Source organism: Carya illinoinensis, chromosome 5, assembly GCF_018687715.1.
Source record: "Carya illinoinensis cultivar Pawnee chromosome 5, C.illinoinensisPawnee_v1, whole genome shotgun sequence".
In the NCBI taxonomy this organism is placed as follows: Eukaryota; Viridiplantae; Streptophyta; class Magnoliopsida; order Fagales; family Juglandaceae; genus Carya; species Carya illinoinensis.
The window spans coordinates 21,203,847-21,227,803 of NC_056756.1; the positions used below are offsets into that span (position 1 = coordinate 21,203,847).

At 34.8% G+C, this 23,957-nt stretch overlaps 1 protein-coding gene across 1 annotated transcript; it reads right to left on the reverse strand.

The window, feature by feature from the left end:
- Positions 1-746: 746 nt before the first annotated feature.
- LOC122310929 (galactinol synthase 1) lies at positions 747-3,010 on the reverse strand. The gene is made up of 4 exons (XM_043125202.1): positions 2,500-3,010; positions 2,014-2,334; positions 1,500-1,634; positions 747-1,259 (listed from the first exon to the last, which is right to left on the reverse strand). The coding sequence occupies exons 1-4, from the start codon at positions 2,830-2,832 to the stop codon at positions 1,041-1,043; spliced, it is 1,008 nt and encodes a 335-aa protein (XP_042981136.1). The 5' UTR covers positions 2,833-3,010; the 3' UTR covers positions 747-1,040.
- Positions 3,011-23,957: the final 20,947 nt, after the last annotated feature.

Here is a 23,957-nt window from a genome sequence, read left to right on the forward strand (position 1 = left end):
GTCAAATGAGTGGAGTACTGGCCATTTTGGGAGTCTATCATCCAGCAAACTTCCAAAAAAGTCGACGATTGGCTTGTGGTTTTGACTTAAAGGTCCAGAGCCAACACAAAGTTGCCGCGTGTATGTTACGCCATTTCTCTGTTCTCGCCCAATACATATCCTTGGCAGCTAACGCATTTGTCTCTTCCGGCTCTTGACGGCGGCGTGAATATTTATACTAATTTGATAAATGATTTTTGGCATCAAGTCATAGATTTTAGTGCCAATCTCTCTGCCCACAAAAAAGTCTTCGATTGAAATCTGACCACCGGGAAACGGAAAGAAAAATCTATTTGTCATTCTCATATTTTACACATTATATTTATTTTAATTTTTTTTTATTTTTTTTATAATAAATATGTAGTGTGTAAATAATAAATAAAATAATTTAATTAATTTAATAAGAATAAAATAAAAAATAATATTTTAATATGTAAAATGTATGATATATGATGATATGTAGTATTTCTCATATATGGAACTCAGGTCGGTTTAGTTATAAGATGATAGGAGATCAGATATTTTAAATAATAATAAATAAAATATTATTATAATATAATTTTATAATTTTAATTTTATATTAAGATTTAAAAAAATAAAGTTATTTATTATATTTTATATGAAGAATTAAAAAATTTATAATAATGAATTAAAATAAGATGAGATAAATTTTTTAATTTTGTGTAATCAATCCCGACCTCAATATATATATAAAACTAAGTTCTCAGCATATATTATATTCAGTACAAAAGTTACACATTCTTCTGTAAAAGATACATATTAATTAGCATACATATTATGAAACTTTTATATATATGTATTTTCTTTGAAACTCTCAAAACAAAGAAAAGGCAAAGTAGCCTAGAAAAAGAAAAAAAAAAGTATAAAATTGGGGAAGAAAGGAGGAAAAGAAAAGATGGGGATTAGTACATGCACCAATTTAACTTAATTAATTCCAACAACTGCATTTATAGCCTTTTCTAATTAATACTCTAGTAGCTTCAGGCAGCAGATGGAGCAGGAATATAGGATATGGTTGGCTCAGGCATGGAAGCCATGATTGATGACCTTGAGAATGTATCTTCCTCGGGAACTGGGTTTTCATTCTTGAAGTCGAGTGACTCGTCGTCGTAAATATCCCACCATTTTGCCACCAATGTCTTGATGTCCTCTCTGTCCATGTTAACTTCCTTGCCAGTGTACCTCCATGGTTTTGATCCCTTGAAGAAGAAAAAAAAATTAGAGGAGAAGGTCAGGGAGATTAAATAAAGAAGTTTGTTACATACAAAAAAAGTCATCTATTAATCTCCATATTAATATTAATTTTTTATATTAAAAATTTAAATTAGTATTAATTTTAATAAAATTTACTTTTTAACTAATTACATTAGATTCGTATACATATTAGTGAGTAATTGTATTTGTAACTTAATTTTTCAGTGAAGGGAAAGAGTACTTACAGCAGCACAATAGTGCACCACCTTGACTTTGTCGAGCTCCACGTTGTCTGGATGGCGCCATAGCATAGCAAGAACAAGGTTGTATACCAGAGGAATGGGCTTGTACACTTTTTGGAAGTACATGTTCAGGAAATCCTATCACGCACATCATGCATACAAGAAAATTTCAATGAAGTTTTTCAACAAATGTTTGTAGCAGTACAATTAATTAATACCACCTCACTACTTTGTGCTAATTAATTTTACTTTTTCATGGGGTTTCCTTAATTCTTTTCCCAAACTGATTGTGTCGGTTAATACTATTATATTAACGATGACAGAGAGATACTAATACCAAATATCTAATTGAATTATGTCCAGTCCTTATAGACAGCTGAAATAGGACAGATTCCAACAAAACCTAATATAATATTATTGAAAATATACAAAATGAAAAACAATATTTAATTGTCTCGAGTAAGAAGAGTAATTTCCCAAGGGGTAAAAAAACTATTGCAACAAAGTAATAACTCACTTGTTCTGCAAAAGGAGTAGGAGGAGTGATCTGGAGGACCTCAAGAAGGTTTTCACAAGTTAAACGGCTAGGCTCGAATACGAACATGCCAGCGTTGAAGTACAAGTGAGGAGGAGAACCCATCTCGGCAGGCCACATAACCTTATCTGGGCACTGCTGGCAGTACCCAATCTTGTATTGGGGAGAGTGGCTCCATGTCTTCTCGCAAAAGCAGTCCATCACCGCGTAGAAGTACCCGTCGGGTTTGTCAAACAGATGGTCTATGTTGTCGAACACTTGAATATCCGCATCCAAATACATCATCTTGCTGTACTCCACAAACTAAAGCAAGCATGCAAAAACATAAACATTCAAACATCTGTTATTTACACGCATAAACTCATATTTTCATGATGGAAGATGCACGATCATCATCAGATATAATCAACTATGTGTGTGTGTGTGTGTATATCGTGTTAAAAGCTATAATAATCTTATGTTACTTACGTTCCAAATACGAAGCTTGGAGTAGTTGATGACATAGTAAGCCATAGCAAACTGAATTTGGTCTTGATCAGGTGGATAAATAGGTTCGATTTCATGGACGATGCAGCCCTGAGACCTCAAGATCTCACGATGCTCCTCAGGCACGTCAGGCAATATCGCAACCACCAAAGGGTACGCACTTCGGACCTTTCGCAGACCCTTGGCCAAACCGACGACTCCCTTGACGTAGTCGCCATTTCCGGCCAAGAAAGTTACGTACGCCCTCTTGGAGTAGCCGGTGGTCAGCGTAGAGACGGCCTTGACAGCGCCAGTGAACACGTCTTGGGGGGCCATTAATGAGTAATTTGATGGTGATGAACGCTAATGGAGGGGGGCAGATTGGAACTTTGTAGTTAATTCAGAGGATGGATACCAAAGATTGGTATTGATAAGGAGTGTAGGGAAAGTAAATTAGCAACCGTTTATGGATGCCAATTACCCCACTTAACTTTTGTTTCTGAGTACTTGAGTGGCCGCCTTGGCCCCCCTTATATAGACATTAGACAGTACTAATCATGAACGCATCCCAAATGAAAGCCAAATGAAATTCAAATGCATAGTACTGTCCGTTTGTGCTTCGTTAGTACTTTTAGTATTTTATTGAGGTACATAGTTGTTGGTGTAATAAAAAAACAAGGAAAAAAATGAATGATCATGGTTTATTGTTCAAACCCCGATCCATCTAGAGCCTTATCATCAAGATGAACGGCGGATATTCGATGAAGTGAGGACATAGTTTATTTGTGATTGAGTCTCTTTTACGTATCTTTTTGTATATCATATACTAATTACAGCACACACAGAAATTGTGTAAAGGGACCAAGTGGGAGAGTCATTTTCCAGCTCGAGTGTGAAAAACTAGAAAGGAGTTATATATATATAGATAGATAAAGTACTAAAATTGGTCGGGTATGGTATGACGTGGGGCCCTGTTTCGGAAGTAAGATTGTGGGATACTACCGAAATTCAGGGATCAAGCTTCTGCAAAAAGTTGAAGATCATGTTTAATTAGAAGCGGATCTTTCTATTATGTATATATATATATATATATTATGTGTATATATATGTATTATATGTATATATGAACGACATTAATATGAAGTACGTACTAATTAACGTATTCAATTTTATATAAGGAAAATGCTAGTGTGTATCTATATATGCTCCACGAGTTTGTCCTCTCATTTTAATAGTTCATTCTTTAAGCGACAGAAAGCATATTGTTGAATTGTATTAGAAAATTATTTTGGACAACTTTCATGTAAGTATTTACTAGACATGAGATTTAGGTTCATATCTTTCAATTAATGGGGGTTGACAATTCTAAGACTGCATTTGAATGCTGATGTGATTTTAAATTATATGAGTTGATCTGTGAATATTATTATTTTATAGGTTCCATTGAAATGTGTTTGAATATAAAGATTGAGATATGTATTTGAATGTATGAATTATGTTGAGATGGGTTAAATTTTTTTATGAGAAGTTAAAAAATAGTGAATTTCATCAATGCTTGATTAGAAATGGGTTTTTTTTTTTTTTTTTTTGCCAAAAGGAGAGTGGCACCTTCGACATTTTATTAAAAAATCCTCACTTGTGGCGGAGGAAAACCGTGGTTACAAAAAATGAACCAACTCAATAAATAACCCAATAAAAAGAACTTCTCCAAACAGAAAAACTAAACACTTATCAACTACATCTAACATGTACCGTACCCATTTTATCAAATCTATACAACCCTCTAATCAACCAAGGAAAGTCTAAACAATCAATGAACATGTTATTCTCTCCCAACGCACCACATTTTGCTAATGCATCCGCTACTTGATTCCATTTTCTAAATACATGAGAAATAGAGAAATCAAAATATGCCAAAAGCATCAATAACTCATCCCAATAATTTCAAAGATACCACACTGTACAATTCTAAGATCGTATCCAAGAAACAACCAACAAAGAATCACACTCTATGTCTATGCACATTAACCCCCTCTGACAACAAATTTTTATTCCTTCAATAACCACCTGAAGCTCAGTCTCATTATTTAGAACAAAAACCAAAGAATTTTGAAAAGCCAAAAACCAAATTACCTCCATAATCTCAAAGCAGCCCCCCCCCCCCCCCCCCCCTAGTAGGACCAGGATTCCCAAGACTACTCCCATCAAGATTTAATTTCATGCCACCCATTTTCGGTTTAACCCATCGCAACACCTTCACTTGCACTTTAGACTTCTCCACTATCGGCACATTTAAGCTCCTCAAAATGCATCCATGATCGACAGCCTCTGCACTTTGACTAACCAAGATGCCAAGATTTACGCCCAGTATTTTATAGAACTCCACACTTCCCATAATGACTCAGCCCTCCCTTCTATTCTTGCTGTGCACCTTCTATTCTACAGACACAACACCACCACGCTAGGAAATAAGCCCAACAACATACCCACTTGAGATTGCTTAGTGCATAGTTAAACCAAGCCTGAACCCTTTCCCTCCAACACTGCTACGGAATAAATGGAATTCCCAACTTTGCCGACGCCAACTTCCAAACAGCCATTGCAAACTCACCCTTACAAAAAACATACTCCAAAGTCTCTACCTACCTACTCAAACAACAATTACAACAAGAAGCTAAAGAAATCCCAAGGCGCCGAATCTGTTCTTCCACATACACAAAGATATCTTTTTCAGCAAGAAATTATGCCACACCCATTTTTTCCATTCAAATTTTGGCATCTTAACTCTAATTACCTCCCACGCCGACTTAGTAGAGAAACAACCACTCTTCTCATGTAACCATAAAAACGTATCTTTTTTATTTTTCAATGCACCAATCGAGTCCACAAACTCTATAGCCTTCTAACTTCCTAGCAACTCTTGAAGACGCTGCACATCCCAACTATTGTTCACAACTAAGTCTTGAACCAGAAGATCGGGTCCCACTACCTCACTAGAATCTTGGAATAATGGCCCATGTCCCAAGAAATTATCATTCCATAAGGAAACCTTTCCTTCCCCCACCTTCCATTTAGTATTATCCCACAAAAATGACATCAGTTCCATTATCTTTTTCCAGAACAAGAAGCTCGAACTACACACACCACTGAGCACAATATGCCCATGCTTAATATACTTTGCCCCAAAAAAACTCGACTAGAGAGAATTTTTTGTCAACAAATTCCATGCAAATTTAAGGAATAGAGATTTTTGAACCTTAACTAAAGTTAAGGAATCAGAATGGGTTGAGGTACTGATTTTGACATTCAAACATAGTCTAATTGTCATTAACTACAGATGGTTTAATCTTTACCATCGATTGGATCATATATAGAAAGGCAGCTATATATATATAAAGGAAAATAATAGTATGACTACCAAATATGTCCACTTATAAATATTTTTTATTTTTTTTATTTTTTCTGAATGGTAAATGAAGTAATTATTAGTAAATTTATATTTTATTTTTTATTTTTTTAATGGTTAAGGATGTTTAAAAAATACTTAAAGAAAAATAAATTAAAAATAAAAAAAAAACTCATTTATACTAGTGTGCATATTTGATAGCCACTTTAACATTGTCCATATATAAATGTAGTACCCATACGTCTCTAGCTCATAACAATGCATATATATGCACTACAACAAAAAGAATCTTTCGGGACAAAAATTTTCGTCCTAAAAAACTACAGTTTCATCCCAAACCAAAGTAGTTTTTGGGATGGAAAAAAAGCATCGCAAACTTGTCCCAATATCACTGTCCAAGAATGTTTTCTAGGACAAAATTGGAGAAAATTGTTTGATAGCGTTCAAATGGAAAGTTATTTTGGGATGATTTATTTTCCTTCTAGAAATATGGTCGAAAGGTAAAATTTATCTATTCAAACATCTAAAATGGTTCAAACAGATTTGATTATTTGTTCGATTGAATAAATTTGTTTCAAACAACTGTCAGTTTGAACGTTACCATTTATGTTGAATAATCAAACTAAAGATATTTACATTTGAACATTTAGTGTATTATTCAAACGGTTATGTAATATTCAATTTGCCTGATGGTTGTTTGAATGTTGTTTATGTATTACATTCGAATGTCTTATTAAACCGTTCGAATTGTTGGCACTTATTCATTGTTCAAATGGTTTTTTTTTTTAAATGTTCAAACAATATAATACTTTTTTTAACCCATTAATTGAAAACAAAATACACATAAATAACATATGAAAATGCATTAGTACATGTTCAACAAACATAAAAATAGTCTCATAAGTGCAAATCAACTAAATAAAACAATTGTTTTCATAATACCAAAGACACTTGAAAATCTAATTTATAAATTAAATTAGTTGCTTGAAGGCTTAAATTGTTGTATAAGCATCTGTAGTTGAAGTTGCATTTCTTTTCTGAACTCCGCTTGTTGCTCTTCTTGTTATTTCATTTACATCTCCAAGTCAACTCGTTGGGTCACTTAAGCCTATAACTCATGTTGTTTTATCTTCAATTCTTCGATATCTAACCTCGCTTTCTCTAATGCTTAGAAGTGTTGGAGGCATTACTAGACGATGAGGACAATTGTTAGAAGGCTTGACGTAATGACTCAAACCCTTCAAATAGCTTGAATGAGGACCCAAAACCTTTGTAAAAATTTCAACATCACTTATTGTAGAATTTTTATCAAATACAGATTCAGCATGCAGGGTAATTATTTTTTCTTACACATAATAATTAATATTACCACAAATAAATAAATACGTTTAATTAAAACAGATAATAATATTAATATAATTTTTACAAGTGTCAGGATGATTCTACTCTCCATTACGATTATTATGTGATGTAACATATAATTTTGTCAGATTATATGTATACATACATATATATATATAGCAGATGTAGTACGTGTATATATATATATAGTAAAAGATAATTGTATACATACATACATACATATATATATATATATAGCAAATGTAATACGTATATATTCATGGAATTAGCATAAGAAGTAATGGTACGTACATTCATTTTTGTATACTCTTTATATATTTTACTGATGTGATTAGTTGTAATAATTTTTTTAATACTTTACCAATCACATCAGTAGAGTACGTAAAAGAATACATAAAATGACTGCACATAAAATTTTTGTAGCATCAATATGTATGGAACTGTACGTACATGCCGGCCTGATGGATGAAGTTTAGGCATCGTTTGGTTATATAGTTCAGATTATATGAGATAAAATATTTTATTAAAAATTAAATAAAAATTTTTAATAAAATTTTTTAATATTAATTTTATTTTTAGATTTAAAAAATTTTAATTATTTATTATATTTTATATAAAAAATTTAACAACTATATAAAATAAAATAAGATAATTTAGAGTTAGAGTGCAAATCACCCTTAATATCCTCAGCTTTCCTTTTGCTACTCAATTAATTGTAACTGAGACTAGCTAGCTAGAGAGCTAGCTTTAACATGTTTTTTTTTTTTAGAAAGGAGCTAGCTTTAAGATGTTGATAGTACTGCTCTTCTCTTTCTCTTTTGAGTTTTTAGGTCACACTACTTCTGATTAATTATTCTCTACAATATCCCTTTGAGTGGATTTATCGGGCTCCACCGGCATCATAAAGTAACATGTGGACCCCTCCCCGGCCCCTTAACCTCTGACGTTGCTTCTTCTTCTTCTTCTGATCTCTCGCATACACAACTTTTGTAAAGGCCGTTAGGGCGAAGAACCCATAAATCAAGGAAACGTAAAGGTTATTTCAAGCACTTCGCAAATCACGAGTCTTGGTCAAGCTTTTACATTAATTGCAATACATTATTTGCGAATTTGTGCGGATGGAGTACATATTATTACAGTTTGTGCAAATGGAAATTAAACATGCATGTATTATAGTTAGTTTCATATTTAGAGTGTCTGTCATGTTTATTATAAAAATAAATCTATTAAAATTTAAATAATATTGTGATATGTCAGATATATAGAAGATTTTATGATCATGCAAGGGAGCTGGAATGGATATAGATGGCAAGATTTTTGCATTTAAAACAAATATGTCGGGACAAACCAACTTGATCATCACATGCGTGCATTAAAAACGGAAAGAAAAGAGAGAAAAAAAGCAGTGGTACTAGTAGTAGATATTATTCCTTTGTTTATAAAGATCACCGAGGCGGCGAGGCCTATCATATTAAAATCCTAATTCTAATAACATATTACAAAAATATAAGGAACAGGTACATGATGATCAACATTATCTGCCGACTAGCTAACAAATTCAGCAGTACTTCACGTCTACCCTAAATATCTATACATCGGTTTCCACCAACTTCTGAAAGGATAAACATAAGGGCATCATTAGAAAGTCTCGAAAGAAAAGAATCCATTAAAAAAAGACTTGTGCTAGGCTGCTGCCTAGCGTGCCGCCTAGCACAAATATACTGTTTTATTTTTTTGTTTTTATATTTTTTTAATATATTTAAATATTTATAAAAAAATAAAAAATTTATTTATATGTTAAAAATTACTTACTTAATTATTAAATAAAAAAATTAATTTAAGAAGCGGTCAAATAAAATTTTATACTTGAGACGGTATGGTAGATTTATCTTTAAAAAAAGTCCTCTGAGAATGATACTTATCTAATATTAAATATATATATTTTTTTAAATCATGGTTGTAACATCACTGGACATAGAAAAAAGAAAAGATTAAAAGCGATGTGGATCTCAACAATTTCACCCAATTACAAGAAAATTTCTACACAGAAGTGGGGAAATCGCTAGAAATAAACCTAACATGTTGGTCCAGTAATTTTTGGGCCCAAAGTCTAGGAGAGTGGCCTCATTGACAAGGTTGTGGCAACTAGTTTAGAACGATTTTGCTGGTAAGCATACCATTTGAAAACTCAATTTAATTTCCGAAATTTCTTAGTAGGAATTGAAGTCAAGTTAGAAAATGTAACTTTTATTTAATAAAATGTATAAATTATAAAAATAACTTGGAAAAAAATAATTTTTATTCACTTTAATTGGATTGTCAAATAATTTATCAAGTACCATTCTCCTCTTCGAAATGGATTGTTTGGAGGAGTGACAATGAATGATGTAATATTATAATAATTTTGTGGAGGGATGACAAAAAGTGTAGTGATGTACGCTAGTTGTTAGGTAGCATTGTTGTTTCTGGATGATTAAATGCTAAATTCTGGAAAAATAGAAGACTAGAAGTCCCAGTTATTTTTAAATGTAAGATGAGATGTTCGATTTGGATAGTAGACTAAACAAAGCGCAACTATGGGCACAATACATAAATTCATGTGTATTTGTGACAGGGATGTCAATATGTGATATAATCCGTGATCAAAGACGAGGCCAAAGAGGGGGCAGGCGGCCGAGGGTGGCCCCTCAAGGCTCTACAAAATTTAACATTTTAAGAAAATTCTTGACCATTTTTACTAAAATTTAACATTTTAGAAATATTATTTCCAATTTATTTTTACTTCATATAATATTTTGATTGAGAAAATTTCAATTCTTAGATAGATTTATTAGAAAAATAATAGTTCTTTTAAACACATAAAACATAGGAGAAGATTAAAAAAAAAAAGTATTTTTATTTGTAGTCATTAATTTTCTCTAAAACTTTTGTGAAGATTTTAAATCTTAATTTTAATTTTTATGTTTACTTAAACTTTATGTATACGTACACTTTGAAATTAAAACATTAGATAAACTTTTTTACTGTTATAGTTTTTGTTAAATTCCTTTCTTCTTTAGGTCTTGATTTTTTTTTAATTTCTTTTTCTTTAATAACTTTTATTTATTTATTATCATTTTGTTAGTGGCACTCCTAAAAATTTCCAATTGAACTATTTATTCAAATCTAAAATATTTGGGCCCTCCAAAATTATAATTCTAGCTTCGTCCCTGCCCACGATTTTAATATGAATATACGAAATAAAATAAGTAGGTTTTTGTTTGGTCAAATGGGTTGACTCGATATAACACAATAAAAAAATAGATTAATTATGGTTGAACCCACAAAATCAGGAATCTATACGTATAGTCCAAATAAATTTTATTTTTAAATTCTATAAATATTTAATTTTTTATATCGTTGTTATTATTGGGATTTAATATTAATATTAGTACTTGAACACTAGTATATCAAACTATTAACTATCTTTTATGTTAACGTGCATGTAACTTTTTTTATTAGGAAATGTTAATTTTCTTATCTATCATTGATTTGATATTAAAATATATTATCATAAATCTAGTTCTAATTGTAAATTATTTATAGTAGTCATCCTTATATTATCTACGAAATTAAATATGTTAGTTGAGTCAGAAGAAATATATATATATATATATATATGGATTATCTTAATTCATTTATATAAAATGAGTTAAAAGGTTGAATCAGATTTTGCTCATGCTAACTCAATAAGAACTAATTATTAAACTAGCTATATAGCCTATACGGGTTGTGTTAGGGCTGTACACCGATGGGTTCGGCGTCGGTTTCGGCACCGAATCGAGACACCACCGACTTTTTCAATGTCCCCATTAAATCGGCCGAAATCGAGGGTTTGGGGAGAGAAAACCGATCATATCGGTCTCGATTAGCGTCGGTCTACCGTCGGCGTCTTCTGTGAAGGAGGAGGAGTTGAGGAAGAAGAACGAACACCGGTGCCGTTGTCTGCCATGGATAATGAACGAGTTGCAGAGAGGAAGAACAGGTGCGGGGAAGAAGAAGAGAGGTTGGGGGGGTATGAACTCATTTTGAAACGGCACCGTTTCAAAATGAGTTCATTATAAAAGCCAAATGGCGCCGTTCTATTATATATTTTTTTAAAACATACATGCTCTAAACGACGCCGTTTCACTTATTTAAGTGAAACGACGCCGTTTTATATTCATATATTTGAAAAAAAAAAAAAAAGTAAACAGACCAGATCGGTCTGTTCAGCGGTTTCCCAAGAGGCCAAACCGGCGCCGAACCGCCGATGTCAGTTTCTCTTCAATTTCTCTCGCCCGCCGACCGATTTTTTGCCGGTTCCATACTCCGACTGTCGGTCTGATCTGTTCACGGCCGGTTTGGTCGGTTCCTGTACAGCCCTAGGTTGTGTTATATTATCTATTATTTATGTGGGTCATGTTCAGATTAACTCAATAAAAATTAATTATTAAGTGAGTTACGTGAATTGTGTCTTGTTATCCGTTATTTATATGAGTTGTATTAGGTTTTTAAAATTAGATTAGTTTAATTAAATAGGTTAGATTTGAGTTGATCCTATTATTCATGACTTTACATGATGTCAACACCGCCAACCAACACGAATGACCATCCCTAAATACTTGTGGCAGCGCATGGACATAGATGAAACAAGGCTGGAAGGGTGATTTTACCCGAAATCAAGACACCAATGATGTAGTTTTTCTTTCTAAATAGACTAATGCTACATAGAATTTTTTATGACAGAATATGGATTGTAAATCCGAAGAATAATGTTGATTACAAAGTAAGATTTTTAGAAATCATTTGTTTCCACTTGGAGGATATCTTTTCACTGATTCTAATTGCTCATATCTTGACACATGTCAGCTCAAGTAGCTTTTGTCATTATCCTTTCCTCCATCACAGTGATCAACATCATCAATTCTTGTCCTAATTCAATTTTCTAACTACACGTGGGCTAGCTTCGATCTCAAATAATCTTGTTCTTGTTGAATTGTACAAAACATTACAATCCCGAGCTGCCCTGCCCCCAGCAAAAACCAATACTCACCACTCTTCAAATATATAATAGGGTGGCCATCCTTTTTTATGTAAGAATAATTATCACTACGTATTAATGTAGGCCATGAACAACATTTGTGAACTCTGTGCGCCAGTTCAAAGGGGACTAGAGCCATGCAGTACATTGAATAGACACTCTGGGCCATGCAGGCCACAATAACAACAAGAATGTTCTGCTGTCTTTTACTAGATGCTTCTAAAAAGTTTCTACAAAATTGTACAATCACGATGAAATACGTGTATAAATCTATTTTTTTAATAAAATTATTATTTTTATATATTTTTTTATGTATTTTATTAATATGATTGATTGTATTATTTTTTTAATATAAAATAATTATTTTGACTAATCACACAAGTAAAATATACTTCTTCTTCTTCTTCTCTATTTATTTCTTTATTATTATTATTTTTTTTAAGGTTCAGCTTTAATTTTGTAGATGGGAATACAATAACATCTTCCACTAAATGTCATTTTCCAAGCACTTTTCGACAGACTCGAACTAATTCTGGGCAATAGGTCGAGCTATATATGGGACATATATATCTAAGCGCAGGACGACGAGCCTAGCTAGCTAGCAGTCTTCAACTAAACCTTGATCTAATTCATTGCAAAATTATTAAAACGCAGAAGCCTGATTAATCTGCCTCTAATTTTCATAATCTAATAATCTTTTATTTATATGATTTTTAAAGCATCTTCTTTGTATTCTATTGAACTACATATATATACCTCATCATTTTCTTTTATTTATTGACATAACATATGTCAATCTCTTACACACTGAAGTCTAAAAGACATTTTATTTTTTTGCCTTTATCACTACAATAAACCCATTCAATTATTACATATTTAGATTTAAAAGGAAAAAAAAAAAAATTTGACGACGAAAAAGCTTCCGAGAAGATCTTTTTATTTTATAATAGTTATTGATTTTTCATTATTTATCTCTTTTGGCTTTTTCAGTTCTTAATTCTTATATTATTATTTTTTTCAAGAAAAAGTTCATCTTATTGTGGATATTGACTATTTGTGATTAATCACAACACAAAAAGAAAACCTTCCAGCAGGTCGGGCTGTCCAAACTCAAATAACAGCCCTTCCCGTAAGTCCTTTAATTTACATATCTTGCGCCTGCCTATACCTGATCAAAAACTCACAGACCTCCCCAATCTTCTCCCGTCCCCTCTTCGTCTTTCTACGAAAGGAATAATCTTCCTCGTTCTTCCAGCAAATTAAGAAATATAAATCGAAAAGATTTCCAAGATCTATTATTTCTGTAGTTTGCTTTCCTTTGGGTTTTTGGGCTGTAAACCCAACTAATTGTGTTGCAAACCGATCCATTTATTTTATTTTATTTGATCCTTTTATTTCCATTGGAAGGGTCTGCATGATTCTGTGTTTTGGGAGGGGGGCTTCGTTTGGGTTTCGAGAGAAGGGATCAGGATTTTCTGTAGTGCGGCTTTGTAGTCACTGCTTCACGCACGATTCTGTCAAAGTTGGAATATTTTTTCTTGTAGGAGTCGAGAGAGAGAGAGAGCTTGGATTCTGAGAAAGGAATGGAGAGGAACCATCTCACGAGGAAATTGGGGAAGAAAGAGAGTTTATTTATGGATTTCGACGAAAAGTAGAAATATAAAGAATAAAAAAGCCGCTAAAAGTGGTGTGGATGGGAGATGTATTCTTGGGGAGTGAAATTCTGACGTGAAGATAGTGTTATTGGGCGACGAGAAGATGTTAATTTTGATGTTTGTTGAGATATAAAAATTGTCATTTCTCATGAAGATTATAAAAAATATGAATAATGTTATTCTTTATTATTGATTTTTTCACCCTAAATCACATTTGTTGACGTTATCCATAAGAAGTTACCATTCATATAAGTGATTGAAATATAAAACGATTAACTATAATGCACCACATAAACGTACAATGTCATAATGATGAGAACGGGAACTCTACAATTTGGAGTAGCACAGGTTGTACACCTTACCGGAAATATGGAATAGACTGGCTCTACAGCCACGCATTGGGATCCCGACGGTGTTTTTTTTTTTTTAAACATTTTTAAATATATATATTTTTAAAAAAATTCACAATATCATTAAGAAATAATTCTTTAATTATTAAGTAAAAATAAAAAACTTTGCTGGGAAGGTATCACTGTCGGTAATACAAATGGTGGCTGGCGGTACTGGTCCAGACTGGCCCATGATCTCTGGCTCTTTGTTTGCTTAACGAAATTGGGACACTTGTATATGATACATGTCCATAACCATTTGATTAGGTTCACGACAATTTCTAGCTTTGGGATAGATTAGAATCTGGCAGAGAGACGTGAATAGCTCAGAAGATTGCGTATCAATATCGCTGTGATGGAAAAAGAGGGATGATCACGAGCTTTCTTCATCCCCAGCTTTGATACTGCGAGTATGAACTGAAATGAGAGAGGCTAAATTTTTCCTGCCCCCACTTTTTTTTTTTCCTGGTTACAGGCAGGCTTAAAATGTTACTTACTGTTCCATAACACCACAATTTGCAATAATATAAAAATTGATATATTTTAGGATTCAAAGACTTTTTGATCATAAAAGTAACTAATATACACAAATCTTATACAAAAACAAGTTTACAAGCTGATGTGACTTAAAGTAGTGTATTAATAATAAAATACATCTTATGATTTAATGTACCTTACCAAATTATGTTAATTTGTAAATTTATTTAGAGATTTGGCTAAAAATTTCTCTTTTAAGAACTCTTGGAAGAAAAAAATAGAGAAATTAAAGCAGCACGTACAACGTTTTTCTCATGAGCTGATATTTTTGAAATCCCTTCCTCCGAGTAATATCTTCCATGTGTACCAAAAAAATGAAAAAGAAGTTGCAAGCCATAATTAATGTCAGGTCTCCATGTCTCCGGGCCCTTTAAGGTTTGAGGTCCCGATCGATCTCTTGCAGCTACGAGCTCCTGATTTGAAGAGTGTGGTCGGCGTTGATTGGCAAAGAGTGATGAGAACAAATTGAGAGACGTGTGTACAAAACCCATGGCAACTGCGAGGCGCCTGAGCCTCTTGATCGTCCCCAACGACAGCAAGTACTAAAACCTAATTAATATCAATCAAGCAATTGCTCTATAGAACCAAGACCGCCCAACAACTGGTCCAAAACATTTTTGTCATCATCTTCTCTATGATCTATATTTGATTATTCTTTGCAACTTGTTTGGTTGAATAGACAGCCCTTCCCCTGAAGTTCAGTAGGGTTACTATCCAGCTAGCTGCAATTCGCAATTTGGTACCATTCCTGCGCATTTAATTGTCGATTGCCATGCATGTGGGGACGAGTTGCTATGGTAATTACAGGTATTGGGTGGACCAGAAACCACGAATGGACATATTGGCGTGTTTCAGATGTTCATCCTCAACTCTAAAAGAATCGGTGCCGATAAAAGTTGCCATTCCACGAGGATACAACATGTTTTAATACGATTAAATTGTAAGTTGATGTAATACGATTGAATTAATGTTAATTTATAAGTTAGGAAAATAGTAATGCTATATGTACTTACAATTTTACTTATAATTTTATTTATACTTACCATTTTACTTACATTTACTTACAATTTTACTTAACTTCTACTTATAATTTTACTTACACTTTCACTTACAAGTGCTAAATATTTTTACAAAAAATTTACTTCTCCACATATCAATTATTGATACGATGAAAATCATGAAATTCAAATTTTGAATTTCAAAAGAAAACTAACAAAATGAGTCTTATAAGTAAAATTGTAAGTACATGTAGCATTACTCTCTCTCTCTCTCTCTCTCTCTCTCTCTCTCTCTCTCTATATATATATATATATATATTTTAAGAAAAGTTCATTCATTAATAAACCTCAAATGATGTTCGTAATACAAGAGGGAATTTTTCCTATATCAATAGAAGAAATAGAAAATAGAAGAGCATTCTTGGCTAGCACATGAACTGCCTGGTTACCCTCTCTACCAATGTGTGATGCTGACCAACTTTCGAAAGAAGATAACTTTACTTTGACATCTTCAACCATTATACCAACTCTTGAACAGTTCTCACTCTTGCCTTTGATAGCTTGGATCACTTGGAGGGAGTCCCCTTCAAGGATTATATTTTTTAGTCCTAAATGGAGGCCCAACCTTGATGCTTCCAAAGCTCCAATAGCTTCTGCAAGGAGGGGATCTAGAAAGATGAATCTAATATGTCTAGTGGTGGCCACCACCATTCCATTTGAGTCTCTCACTGTGACTCCAGTTCCAACCTTGCACTAGTCTTATCTATTGCACTATCCCAATTGAGCTTGAATACTCATGCAGGAGGGAAGCCAGGTTGACATCAACTGTTCTGGCACTCGAGGCTTGACTATTCTCTAATGCAGTAGGATGCTCAGGTCTTGTAAGATGGTCTTTGCCTCCTCTGCTACTGAGTTTAGGCTCTTGAACTCTTGTTGAAAAAGAAGCATGTTCCTCCTCGCCTAGATTCTCCTAGCTACTACTACTAGCTCCTCCACCATTTTAGTTCCTCCACCAAAGGCCAGTGAAGTGATCAGGTCAAGCAGAGATGTAACAAGGGTAGCATGCTTTTGGATTTTTCTAGAGCATTGGTGCCAGAAATCTTGAGCTGCTGGACAAGACCAGATGGCATGGATTATTGTCTCCTCTTCTTGTAGGCAAATTGGACATAGTGGTTTCTCTAGGACCTTTCTCTTAAATAGGTTTTGGTTTGTTGGTATGGCCTCACAACATGCTCTCCAGATAAATAACTTGTCTGTTGGGTGTATGTTTAACTTCCACAAACCTGACCAAAACTGTTCCCTTGTTGAGTTGTAGGAAGCCTGTCCTTTTCCCATTTCTTGTATCTCTCTGTGAAGGTCGTAGGCACTCTTCACAGAGAAGGAACCTTGTACAGTCCCATTCCATATTAGCTTGTCTTCATAGACTAAGTAACTGAGAGGGATCTGGTAAATTAGCTCTGCCTCTTCCTTTGAGAAAAGACCCTCCACTATTTGAGTCCTCCATTGTTTGGCATTTTGGTTAATTAAGGTACTTACCGTAGCCGCAGGTTCAACTACCTTCAGAGCATCATGAATTCTGAATGAATTTGGTCTTGGGACCCATCTATCCTGCAAGATGTGGATGTTTGCTTCATTGCCAACACGCCATCTAGTCCCTTTTTCTATTAGAAATCTTGCTGTTACTATGCTTCTCCAAATGTAGGATGGTTGACCTCCCTTCTTAGCTTTCAGGAAAGGATAGTTAAGGAAGTATTTTGCTTTTAGTATTCTCGAGGCAAGGGAATGGGGGTATTGTAGAAGTCTCCAACCTTACTTTGCAAGTAGTGCAAGGTTGAAGCTGTGGAGGTCTTGAAAGCCAAGTCCCCCTATGGCCTTGGCCTTTTCCATGGTTTTCCAAGAGATCCAATGGATTTTCTTCTCTTTTTCACAATGTCTCCACCAGAAATTCTTGATCATCTTATTGATTTCCTTCAATAGGGTCCAAGGGAGATTAAAAACTGACATGCTGTATGTAGGCATAGCTTGAACTATTGCTTCAATGAAGACTTCCTTCCCTACCTATGATAGAGACTTGACTTTGTGGCTGCTGAGCTTCTATTGTATTATGTCTAGGATTAGCTTAAAAGACTTGGTTCTTCATCTCCCCATTAGGGCTAGCAGGCCCAGATATTTCTCATAGGACTGGCTGGATTTCACCCCTGCTATACTCAATATTAGCTCCTAGTTCTCTCTTGAAGTATTCCTGCTGAAGTGAATGGATGTTTTCTTCTTGTTCAACCTTTGACCAGAGGCTTGTTCATATAGGTTAAGCACATAGATGAGTCTGCTCCACTCTAGTGAGTTGGCCTTGCAACATAACAGACTGTCATTTGCAAAAAGTAGATTATTTATATGCATTCTCCCTCTTGCAATTGGGACACCTGTGATGGCCTTGGTCTTTTCTACATTACTGAGAAGGGAGCTTAGTACTTCTGCACATATGATGAATAGGTAGGGAGATAGGGAATCTCCCTGCCTAATGCCACGAGTGGGTTTAAAAGGCTCTTGAGGAGCACCATTCAACAGAATTTCATAAGATACAGTCTCCACACATCTCACAATCAATTGAACCCATCTTGTGGCAAATCCCAGCTTAAGCATGGCTTTCCTCAAGAATTGCCACTCAATCATGTCATAGGCCTTGCTCATGTCGAGCTTTAAGGCCATGTAGCCCTCCCTTCCACTCAACCTACTATGCATTGTGTGAAGTGTTTCAAATGCTAGAATTATATTGTCTGAAATTAGGCGCCCGGGAAAAAATGCAGATTGTGTAATAGAAATTATCTCTTGAAGTATAGTCTTTAGCCTGTTAGAGATGGTCTTGAGACAATTTTATACATAACATTACAAAGGCTAATAGGTTGAAAATCAGAGACTTTCAAGGGACTATTTTTCTTGGGGGTCAAAGCAAAGTGAGTGTCATTGATAGTGTCAACCTTATCCTGAGAATTGAGGATGTATAAAGTAGCTTCACTTACCTCATTGCCCACTTGGGGCCAGTGGTTTTGATCAAATGTAGAAGGGAAGCCATTTGGTCTAGGGGAGCTAAGGGCATTCATGTTGAAAAATGCCTCTTCCACTTCTTGCCTTGTGAACTTCCTCAGGAGTTTGTTGTTTATCTCATCAGTAACTTTCATTTCTAGATACATCAAGGATTCAACGATTCCTTGGGGATTACATGTAGTAAATAGGCTCTGGAAGAAGTTTTGAAATTTTTCACTGACCCCCTTAGGAGTAGAAGCTTTTGATCCTTTTTCATCTGTTACAGTACTGATGAAATTATTTTTCTTTCTCTGTGTTGCACACTGATGGAAGAAGCTGGTATTCCCATCCCCTTTATGGAACCATTGTTATTTGGCCTTTTGTCTCCATTTGGTATCATCCTTTTCTAGTAACTGGTTTATTTCTTTTTTGGTGGTCTATAGTTCTTCTTTAAGGTCCCCCCTGTCAGTCTGTTGCAAGTCCTGCAGTTGCTGGAGCTTCATCTAGATTTGTTTCTTTGTGGAATCAGTTGAGTTCTTGCTCTATGATAATAGTTTGTCTCGACATCTATCCAGGCTTGCAATAGCCACCTCTAGCTTATTTGACCCTAGTAATGGCCCCATCCAAGCCTCCTCTATCACTTTGGTACAGTCTTCTCTCAAGGCCCAACTGGTCTCATATCTGAATGGTCTTTTCCCCCTTACAAAAGATTGGGTTGCTTGGGATATAGAGACCACTAAAGGCCTGTGGTCTGAGCAATGGGCTGCTCCTATGGTGATAGAAAAGCCTCTAAACATAGTCTACCAGTTTGAGTTTGCACAGGCTCGATCAAGCCTATCTTTTGTGAATTGGGAGCCTTCCCTATTATTGAACCAAGTAAACTTATCACCCGTGTACCCCAAGTCATACAAACCAGTCTCCATTAAGGCTGTCCTAAATTCTTCCGTCTGAGATACAAGCCTAGATCTTCCCCCAAACTTCTCTCCATGGTGTAGAATCTCATTAAAATCACCTAAACAAAGCCATGGATGACCCTTTGTTGGTTGCAATGCTCGCAGGAGAGCCCAACTAGATTTTCTCTTCACAATCACTGGATTTCCATAGAAACCAGTGATAGTCCAGCTCATACTTTCTGACCCTTGATCAATACCAAGAGGGATATGGTATTGAGAGTAATTGAGTGGGTCCACCTTTATAGAGTCATCCCAGAGGAAGGCCAAGCCTCCATTAGCCTTCTTGCTATCCATAACAAAGCTATTAGGCATACCTAGCTTCCTTTTCATTATTTCAATTTTGTTCATATTACACTTAGTCTCCATTAGGAAAATGAGACTAGGGAACTTAAATTTCACCAATAGGTGAAGTTCTCGAACTGCTTAAACATATCATGATTTTTTGTGGTGTTGCCATTTGTTCTTGGTTGGCATTACCTTTTTGCTTCTGTTTTTTTAGGGGACCTGAGTTGGTTGAAGGACCTTCCACCCCTTTTTTTGACTTTGCTTATTCACAGTCCATAGTATAGTCTTCATCTTTATCATCCCTTAACTGAAATGGTTGTTCTCGAGCTCTCATCTTCCACTTATTCTTCTTAGGAACTACAAGTTGCTTGATTTGTGAGTCTAGAAATTGGTTAAGGGATTTTACCTGAGATGCTAGAGATGGGCCTAGATCACCCAGAGAGGCCCTGCCACGATGGGCCTTGCCTTGTAGGGTCCTTTTAGTCTTGTCTTTTCCATCCTTTGCCTTAGGAGAAGATTTGCCCTTATTAAAGCCTTAAATCACTGGAATAGGTAGATTGATAGGTTTTTCAAGTACCTCATTTTGTGTTATATTCGAAAGTAGGTCTGCCTTCCTTGGTGAACTAGCTTCCTGGGTGAAATAGCTTCCTGGCCTTGCTCTTTTTGGTTTGGCTCTTGCTTTTGGCTAGGTGAGTCAACTTGCCTTATATGGATGTTTTCCTTGTTATCATCCCAATGTGCAGCTTGATTAAGGGAAAAGACTGTCAAGATAGCCCTTGTCTTGCCTTACTAGCTGCTTCCTCATCAACAGGACCCTCCTTCTACCATGGTTGGTTTGCTCCACCCCTTCCGCCACCCTCAAACCTCTTGGAGGAGAGGCTACCAGGTTTTGGGGGGTAGCATGAAGCCAAGGGCCATACTCTGGTTTGTAAGACTCGTTGTTGCCTCTGTTAGTCTTTGAGCAACCACCTTCCTTATGCTTTATGGTTCCACAATGAAAGCAAAAGGATGGGAGGCACTCGTATTTGACTGAAAGCCATAGTAGTTTGCCATCGAAGTTCAGTAGCCTACCTCAAATCAGGGGCTTAGTAATATTTATTCTAACTTTCATGTGCAGGAACTGTCTCCATGCACATCTTGAGTTATCAATATCGATCTCCAGTATCTCTCCAATGCCATCACCAACCTGGCATCCTATAACTGAGTTCATACTCCCCAGCGGCATGTTGAATATTTGAACCCAGAAGGACTCATGAACAGAGGTTATCTCATTTGGTGGAATAGTCCAATCCATGCCTTCCATATAGACTAAGGGTGGGTTTGGGTGTTGAGAAGTGTTGAGGAGAGTTGTGAATAGTAATAAAAAGTAGGTGAAAAGTAATAATAAAGTAATGAATAGTAATAAAAAGTAGGTAAAAAGTAATGAATAGTAAAAAAAGTAGGTGAAAAGTAATAATAAAGTAATGAATAGTAGTGAGAAGTGTTGAGAAGTGTTGAAGAGACTTCAACACCCAAACACAGCCTAAGTATCTATCGAAGGTCCATGATTTCCCCTGCAGGACCCTGGTTTTGTCTTGGTCATGCTGGGACTCCACCAAAAATCGGTTGTTACCCATATCCTTGAACTGAATCCAACCATCTAGTCCCCATACCTTGGACATCATGTTGCGAAAGGCCTCTTGTTGACTATGCATTCGGAGACCACCAGTAGCATCAGGCATAATTTTTTAGAGCCAACTGCATGATGAACTTTTGCTTTTGTCATTGTGATCCCTTGTTTTTCCTGGTCTGGTAATGTAAATCCTCGCCATAATATCTCTAGAGTAGTACTATACTTAAGCCCACTACAGTGGCATACACCACACACTGCCAATCTGGAATTTTTTTTTTTTTAATTGCTATAGTAAATGTAGCGTTTTACTCAACTTTAGTCTTGATTTTATTTTCCCCAAACCTGATCTACGAATTTGAAGTCCCATTTCTCCCTCCAACTTCGCCGGAGCTACCGCTCGGTTTCCTTTGCTCGGCTGCCGCTATCGTGCCGTCCAGCCACCGCCTGTCTTCCTGTCCACCAGCGTCTCTGTTCAAGGACACAGTTGAAATATGAGGTACAGTACAGCCCCATTATATATAGATCTGAAATTTTGGCCTGAGTGTGGTCTGTCGGAAGCAGTCCCAGAGAAAGTATACACAGAGAAAACTATACACTCACTGCTTCTTAGTGCTTCTTCTTGATATATGCTATAGAATTATTTTTTATTTAAAGAAAAACATTTTGTTATTTATTTTACATGTCCCTAGCAGAGTGGGTTTGAGCATTTCGCGAGTCCTGGGTTTGAGAATGTATTTGAGAACTTTTGATACACCAAATTTATTTATTTTGTAAAAAAGAATATGCGATTGAATTGGTAAAAATTGTAAAGATTATTTCTCAATTTTAAATCTAGTTAGGGTAAGGCATTAAGTTGTATATTTCACAAAATAATTTTGGCGTTCAAGATTATTTTGTAAAAAGATAATAATAATAATAATTTTATAACTCTTCAATTATTTTAAGACTAGTCTATTCAACCTGATATGGAGGAGGGGAGTTAATTAGAATTGAAGTTATGTTAAGAATTTATTTGAAATTATAAGCTAGCTATGAACGTACAATGGAACAGGAATGTTGTACTCTTCTAAATGTGGCAAGCAGTTAATTAAGTTAATTAAGGTGAGTAAATAAAGAAATCAATTCAGTATTATGGTTGATTCTATCACCAAAAATGGCCACATTTGGATTGTGGAGTCATTAGTGATTAAATTTCAGTTGAGATAGATGTACTTCTTGGGAAAGAAATTCTACTTGCTCTAGAGTTCATTGGCTGTAATTGCCTGTCAGATTGCTTATCTTGTTGTGGTGTTGAGAATTCCTCAATAAATTTTAACATCACTTATAAATTTGAGAAGGTTTTTGAGAACTTTTGATGCACCAAATTTATTTAGTTTGTAAAAAAGAATATCCGATTGAATTGGTAAAAATTGTAAAGATTATTTCATAATTTTAAATCTAGTTAGGGTAAGGCATTAAGGGGTTTAAGTTGTGTATTTCACAAAATAATTTTGGTGTTCAAGATCTGTATTTTTTTGTAAAATTAGAGGCGGTATCCTTAATTTTATTGATAATCTTCTCTTATGATGAAAGAATACATTTTATAAATAAGAGAAGAGTGTTAAACAAGTGATAAAATAATTTTATTTTATACTTTTGAATAGTGAAATACTCTTGTTACATAATTTAAAAATAATAAATATCAACTTTATGGTGATCATCTCTTTAAACTTGTTAAACTTTGAGTGTCAAATGTAATTGTAGTTAGTTTGAAGAAATTTGAATTAACATAATTTATTTCTTGTTACTGCATTCTATAAACTCAATAGAAATAGCGTGATGGACAAAGAGGATGATAAAAGGCCACCTAGGCCTTCTACACCAATTCCACCGACTCAGGTATGATACATTAATGTCTTTCATAAAAGGAAGGTGTTTCGATTCAATTTCAATTAGTTAATGTATTTTTATTTGTGTATTGTAGGGATATTATGGTCCAGGAAATGCCTACTACCCGCCATTTATGATGCATCCAAATACATATCCGAATTCATATACACGCGCATGGGGTAGCCAGTTACATATCTTTCGAAACTTTTAATTTTCAATTTTATCTTCCTTGAGTTCATTCTTACTCATTCTAACACCGTGCCTGATTACAGGCCCCACCAATGCCACATTTTTCATCAACGTTCATATATC

Excerpts from the sequence above, each read along its gene's own strand:
- LOC122310929 (XM_043125202.1), bottom strand. The coding sequence starts at position 2,832 with ATGGCCCCCCAAGACGTGTTCACTGGCGCTGTCAAGGCCGTCTCTACG. Across the intron at positions 2,335-2,499 it reads CCAAGCTTCGTATTTGGAAC|TTTGTGGAGTACAGCAAGAT; the intron begins GTAAGTAACATA and ends TGCTTGCTTTAG. Across the intron at positions 1,260-1,499 it reads TGGTGCACTATTGTGCTGCT|GGATCAAAACCATGGAGGTA; the intron begins GTAAGTACTCTT and ends TTCTTCTTCAAG.